General features: G+C 52.1%; 1 protein-coding gene across 1 annotated transcript; it reads left to right on the top strand.

Annotated features, from left to right (window-relative positions):
• Nucleotides 1–2,378: 2,378 nt before the first annotated feature.
• LOC120994502 lies at nucleotides 2,379–6,581 on the top strand. Its single transcript, XM_040423125.1, has 2 exons — nucleotides 2,379–4,931; nucleotides 5,854–6,581. The coding sequence occupies exons 1-2, from the start codon at nucleotides 3,219–3,221 to the stop codon at nucleotides 5,869–5,871; spliced, it is 1,731 nt and encodes a 576-aa protein (XP_040279059.1). The 5' UTR covers nucleotides 2,379–3,218; the 3' UTR covers nucleotides 5,872–6,581.
• Nucleotides 6,582–7,090: the final 509 nt, after the last annotated feature.

Raw genomic sequence — 7,090 nt, 5'->3', positions numbered from 1 at the left:
GGGGTCTGGGGGTAAGAGTCAATACTAGAGAGAGGGGTCTGGGGGTAAGAGTCAATATTAGAGAGAGGGGTCTGGGGGTAAGAGTCAATATTAGAGAGAGGGGTCTGGAGGGGGGTAAGAGTCAATACTAGAGAAAGGGGTCTGGAAGGGACTGTGCTATCTGGAGGGGACAGAGGAGTCTGGAGAGTACAGAGGAGTCTGCATTGGACATTGGTACTGGAGGGGACAGAGGGGTCTGGTGGACGCAAAGTGGTCTGGACAGGATGAAGGCATCTGGAGGGGACAAAATATTCTGTAGGAGACAGAGGGTACAGAAGGAACTGGAGGGGACAGTGGGCTTTAGAAAGAAACAGAAGAGTCTTGAAGGGAACAGGAGGCTATGGAGAAGGCAAGGAAGTCCGAATAGGACAGATGGCCTGGAGGAATAAAAAAGTGGTATGGAGGGGAGAATGGGTTCTGGAGATAAAAAAGAAACAGGGACAGAGGGGTTTGAAGGTGAGATGACAATGGGGTCTATTTTTGAGGGAACAGATGACCAAATTAAAAAAAACATGCATGCTTACTGTGGAGTCAGGAGAAATAGCTAATGGTCAGCTTTAGTTGCTTGCTCCAAGAGATTACAGTCTTGCTCAATATTTCTGACAGTCCTTGATATGTTATGCTATTCTCAGGGTTTTCATTTGGGGGTGACATCTGCATGCTCAGGACCCCTGTGCTGTGGTCAGGTCGTTTGCCCATTGATTGCTGTGCAGCTCTCCGTTATGTCAGCCATGTTTTGTAGATAATTCTGCTGACGCATCAGGCGCTGATTTATTAATGTGTTTCATTACGTGTGCTCCGGCGTCCTGCCTTTACATAGAACTAACAGGTATTTTCATTTTCTCCTTAGCATTAATTTTAATTTGTCCTGTTTGCTGGAATGCACATATGTAATTAATGCCGCACCCCAGCGTGCCATTACCGGAGCACCAGGCAAATTATCCTATCGAATCTCGGTAATTGGCAGAGAAAATTGTAGCGGCAATGTGCAACCTTGGGGCTTATTAGGATCTATTGTATGTCCTGTGTTAATACATCAGCGATGTAAATGAAGGCAACGAGCGTCTGGGGTCACATTCCTTTCATGTACACCCCAATGTACGTTTTGTATCCAGGTTACATATAGACTGATCAGCCATAACATTAAAGGGGTTATCCACAATTTTTTAAAATGTTCTTTTTTTTTTATGGTTCCCCCTTCAAGTGAGGCCGGACGAAGCGGCACGCTTCAGGGGAGGCCGGCATGAGGGGTTTTGTGAGCAAGGGTCAGGGAAGGTAAGGGTTAAGTGGATGAGTGCAGGAAAAGGGGGGAGGAGCTAGAAAGGGGCGGGGAGCGGCAGGCTGAAGTAGTGGTGAGGCAGGTCAGCGCCCGCCATTTTAGGAGCAGAGAGCCAGCATCTGGCAGAGAGCCAGCATCTTCTGAACTGCAGCATCGGATTCAGCAATGGCAGAAGCAGTGGAGGTGATGCTGCGGCGCTTGAGGGAAGCGGCGGACACCAGGGGCAGCGACTGGCTGGAGCAGCAGGTGACCGCATTGCTAGGGGGGGCGGAGGTGGGTACGTCTAGCCCTACTCCAGCAGCTACACGGCCGCGGCGGGTACGGCCGCCGGCGCGCCTGAGCCCTGATTTACCCCCCCGGGTCCGGCGCCGTGTCAGGAGCCCCACAAGGGACCCTCCACGCCGGGAGCATTCTAAGGCTACTGCGACCTCCCGGCGTGGGAGGAATCCATATGTCCGGCGGGACCCTCCAGAGGCTGTGGGGCCTTCCCCTCAGCCCATCGCGGCAGCAACAGGGGAGTCAGGACCTGGTTCTGCAGGATCCCCTCCTGTCCCCAGGAGTCGGAGGCCTGCTCAGCGTGGGAGAGGTAGTGGCAGCAGAGGCAGCAGCGGGGCTGCGCGGTCGGCCAGGGCGGCCCGGCGCAGGCCCTTACAGGATGAGCCCCTTTCAGTGGCACACGAGGCTGCGCCTGTAGGTGCCAGGGACGGGCGCAGGCCTTGCCATGATGCGCTTCTTACAGAGGAGGAGGACGAGGCTGTTCTGGACGGCTCCCCGCCCCAGAGCAGGCCTCTTGGGCATGAAGACAGGCGTGCAGATGCTTATATGGAGGACAGGGAGTTGCGCAGGCCATTTCCTGAGGGCGGACAGTTTGCTACTGGTCCTGACACCGTGGAAGACAGAGTGCGTCCCAGAGCCATTCCTAACGCACCCAGCAGTGATCCGCCTGGGGTGCTGCCGTCGAACAGCGCAAGTACCCATCAAAGGAACGTCGTGGATCCAGGAGTCGTCCGTCAGGAATCAGGACCTGCGGCTGCCGGGTTCACAGCACCCGGGCAGTTAGGTGAGACATCACTGGGAACACTGTTATCTATATTTAATGTGGCGCCTGGGGCGGGGGGGAGCAATAGTGCTATTATCGGTGGTTTGGGGCGCTTGCTGTGTGGTTTAGCTGGGGTTAGTCAGGATAGGGGGGCAATGGGGGCTACCCCCTTAGCAGCGTGGGGGTTGGGGGCAGAAAATAGCAATGTACCGGCGACCGCTAACAATAGTAATGTAGCAGTGGCCAATAGCACAGGTGTAGCCGAATCAGTGTCAGTGCAGACGCAGGCGGGAGGTGAGGAGGATAGGCCCAGATTAGATGACGCCGCAAAAGGGGAGGTGTATGTTTGCTTTGAGGGTCCCCTGGGAGCGCATTTGAAAACGGAGGTGCGTGAGAAAATTTGGAAGGGAGAGTATATAGAAATTTTTTCGCTGCTTCCGTTGGAGCGGTTCAACCTTGATGTGGTAAAAAAGGACGGAGTAAGAAAGGAGGATGATGATAAGCGTCGCTATCGCCTTATCCCTAGGTCATTTAGTAATTGGCTACAGGCCTTTGCTATTTTGGCAAGTGTGATTGGGGAGAAGAGTCCGGAATGCTGTTCCCCTTTATTTTGCTATCTGGATGCTATTGGGGAAGCCTATAGAGTGTATGGGGGTTCCGGGTGGTTACGGTATGACGAGCAGTTTCGTCAGAGGAAAGCAGTCCGTCCTAATATGAGATGGGACCATAAGGACATTGCGTTATGGATGAGGGTGACAGCGCCAGGTAGGAGTGGTCAGTCCTTTCGGAGTGAGTCAGGGGTTGGGGTACAGCAAGGTACAGGGACGCCCCCAGTTGGAAGAGGATACTGCTTCCTTTTCAATGAAGGAAGTTGCAAATTCGGCCAAAAATGCAAATTTAGGCATGAATGTTCCGTGTGTGGCGGGGGCCATGGGGCTAGCAGATGTTTTAGAGGGGGTAGACAAAGGGGGGGGGATAGTTTTGCAAAAGGGGCAGACCCCAGTGCGAGTGGAAAGGATGGTGGGGCATCTAAATAGATATCCGAACCAGGAGTTAGCTGAATTTTTGTATTCAGGGTTTAAGTTCGGTTTTCATATACCTTCACACCCGTTACCAGTCTTAGAGAAGCGGAAGAATTTGCGCTCGGCATTGCAGTTCCCGGACATAGTGACAGGAAAGTTAGCTAAAGAGGTTTCCCTAGGGAGGATGGATGGTCCGTTTGTTACATCACCCATCAGTAACTTGCGAGTTTCCCCTTTGGGTTTGATCCCTAAGAAGGAGCCTAATAAATTTAGGCTCATCCACCATTTATCATTCCCTAAGGGTGCGTCGGTCAATGAGGGCATTGACCCGGAACTTTGTTCTGTGGTTTATGCTTCCTTTGATGCGGCTGTGGAATGGGTAAGGAAGCTGGGTCCGGGTACCCTGTTGGCAAAATGTGACATTGAAGCGGCATTTCGGTTGTTGCCAGTTCACCCGGATAGTTTGTATTTACTGGGTTGTTTTTGGAATGGCGCATATTTTGTGGATAGGTGTTTGCCAATGGGCTGTTCAATATCGTGTGCATATTTTGAGCGTTTTAGTTCTTTTCTGGAGTGGGTGGTGGTTCAGGAATCAGGTTGTCACTCTGTCATTCATTATTTGGATGATTTCCTGTGTTTGGGGCCGGGGGGATCTAGGGTTTGTTCGTTGTTGTTATCCACATTACAGTCTGTTTTTGAGTGTTTTGGAGTCCCGTTAGCGGTGGACAAAACGGTGGGGCCGGCTACTGAGCTAAGCTTTTTGGGTATTGTCATAGATACACAGCGGATGGAGTGTAGGCTACCAGTAGACAAAGTGTCAGATTTAAGAACAGAGGTGGCGGCGGCATTGACAGCAAAAAAGATTCGTCTGCGGGACCTGCAGTCTTTGTTGGGCAAATTAAATTTTGCATGCAGAATCCTACCTATGGGCCGCATTTTTAGTAGGAGGTTGGCTTCGGCGACAGGAGGGGTGGTGTCTCCCCACCATTTTATTAGACTAGGCAGTGAGTTGAAAGGGGATTTGAAAGTTTGGGATTCCTTTTTAAAACAGTTTAATGGCAGAGCATTAGTTATGGGGGGGGTGGTTGATGCGTTTGATTGCGAATTGTTTACGGATGCTGCGGGTGGAGCGGGTTTTGGGGCGTACTGTGAAGGGCAGTGGTGTGCGGGTCGGTGGCCTGAGTCCTGGGTACGAAAAGGGTGGGTAAAAAACGTGGCATTGTTGGAACTCTTCCCCATTGTGTTGGCAGTCACGCTCTGGGGGGAGAAGTTTCGGCACAAGAAGGTTCGTTTCCATTGTGACAACTTGGGAGTTGTGCAAGCCATCAACAGTGTAACGGCTTCTTCCCCCCCAGTTATTTGCCTATTGCAGCAGTTGGTTCTCCGGTGCTTGTCCCTTAATGCTTGGGTGTTTGCGGTGCATGTGCCTGGTTCCTCTAACTGTATAGCTGACGCACTTTCTCGTTTTCAGTGGGAGCGGTTTCGCCAGCTGGCCCCGGAGGCGAGTCAGGTCGGATTGGTGTGTCCAGAGTCGTTGTGGGAGATCCTGGAGGTACCGTAGCTTGTCTGTTGCAGGCATCATTGAGTGAAGGCACGTGGAGGATGTACGATAGGGCTTGGAGTAGGTGGCAGCAGTGGTGTAATGACCTAGGGGTCGAGGTACTGGACGGGGAAATTCCGTTGTTACTGTTCATTGGCCACGTGAAGGATCAAGGTTGGTCGGTTGCCAAGATCAATGGTTGCATGGCGGGCTTGGCTTTCGGATTCAAGTTGCGGAATTCCCCGGACATTACTAAGTCCTTTTTGGTCCGACAAATTTTGAAGGGTTATAGAAGGTTTCAGCGTGTCAAAGATTCCCGCCTACCGGTGTCCTTTTCGTTATTGTTACAGTTAGGGGAGCAGGTAGCTGGAGTGTGTCGCTCGGCTTGGGAGGTGAGCTTATTTAGACTAGCCTTTGCTCTGGCTTTTTTCGGAGCCTTTCGTTTAGGGGAGTTAGTGTGTGCAAGTGTGCAGCGGGAAGGGGGTCTGAGGAGTGAGGATGTAACGTTATATGACGACAGGGTGCTGATTTATCTGAGATTTTCAAAGACGGATCAGGAGGGGAGGGGTCATTTAGTCTCATTGTTTGAGGTGCCGGGATGTCTAGTGTGTCCAGTACGGTGTTTGCGTGATTTTCAAGGAAGGGCAGGGGTCGCGGCAGGCCCGATTCTCAGACATGAGGATGGCTCCTTTTTATCGCGATTTCAATTTATAGCGGTATTCAAGAAATGTTTGCGTAATCTAGGAATGGACTCTGGCAAGTTTACGGGTCATTCCTTCAGGATAGGTGCTGCCACGGAGGCTGCTCGCTTGGGGGTGCGAGATGAAGTGATTAAGCGTATTGGGAGGTGGGAGTCGGAGCGTTTTCGGCTGTATGTGCGTTTAGGGGCAGTTTAAGGCTGTGTCTAACCATGTTTGTCTCGTTCTTTTTTCAGGTGATGCCCCGTTATTAGTTTGGATCCTGGGCCATTCGTTCGTGTTCTGGGGGGCATTACGAGCGGATGTTCGGCAGAATGGGCGGCAGCTGGGGTTTGATCGGGGGACAGCCATAGTAAGATGGATCGGACGCAGAGGTATGGTGTGGGGTAGTGTTTTGCAGGAGGTTCATCGGCAAGCCAGGTTAGATAGAGTCCCAGATATCTTGGTGTTGCATGTTGGGGGAAATGACCTAGGGGTCCGACCTTGCAGAGAGTTGATCAGGGATATACGTTTTGATTTTTTGCGTTTGTGGTCCCTCTTCCCGTCAGTTGTCACTGTGTGGTCGGATATTGTCCCCAGGAAGGTCTGGAGGGAGGCGAGATCGGTTGAAAGGCTGAATAAGGCTAGGATTAAGCTGAACAGGGTGATTGGGCGGTTCTGTGCCAAACATGGGGCGGTGGTGGTGAGGCACCCCGAGTTGGAAGCAGGAACAGGAGGCTTTTGGAGACAGGATGGAGTCCACCTCAATGCGGTGGGCATTGATTTGTGGTCACTGGACTTGCAGGGAGGTATTGAAACAGCCCTCCGGGTGTGGCGGAACGCGCGAGCTTAAGGGCTGTCAAGCTGCGCGTTGTTGGCGGGGGGAGGTCATAGAAGCTGGGGCTACTGGATGGTAACGGTGAATGAGAGGGCCTCAATGGTGGGGCTGGACTCTCAGAGTTGGGGCACCTGGTTGGCTTGGTATGGCGTCCGTCAGTTGGTGTCCCCGAGCTTGTGGTACGCGGCTGGGGGCAAGATGGAATTGCCGTGGTGGTTTGTGGTCGTTTAAGGTGCAGTTAGGCGGCTTCTAGGACCTCCCTCGTCAGTTAGACATGTATATATTTATATATATATGTCATTGTTATATCAAGTGTTATGTTTATTCATGTTATTTATATTATTTAATAAAAGACGGCTGCTGTGGCCGATTTAATCCAAACAGTGGCTGTGTGTGGTTATTGGGAGAGGAAATGGGGAAGGTTAGTTAGCTAAATGATGGGGTAGTGGACCCGAGCGTAGCCAATAACCCTACTCAAGTGAGGCCGGACGAAGCGGCACGCTTCAGGGGAGGCCGGCATGAGGGGTTTTGTGAGCAAGGGTCAGGGAAGGTAAGGGTTAAGTGGATGAGTGCAGGAAAAGGGGGGAGGAGCTAGAAAGGGGCGGGGAGCGGCAGGCTGAAGTAGTGGTGAGGCAGGTCAGCGCCCGCCATTTTAG

This window comes from Bufo bufo, chromosome 1 (assembly GCF_905171765.1).
Source record: "Bufo bufo chromosome 1, aBufBuf1.1, whole genome shotgun sequence".
Taxonomy (NCBI): Eukaryota; Metazoa; Chordata; class Amphibia; order Anura; family Bufonidae; genus Bufo; species Bufo bufo.
Note: the sequence above shows the minus strand (reverse complement) of the source record. Positions and strands in the feature narration are given on the sequence as shown.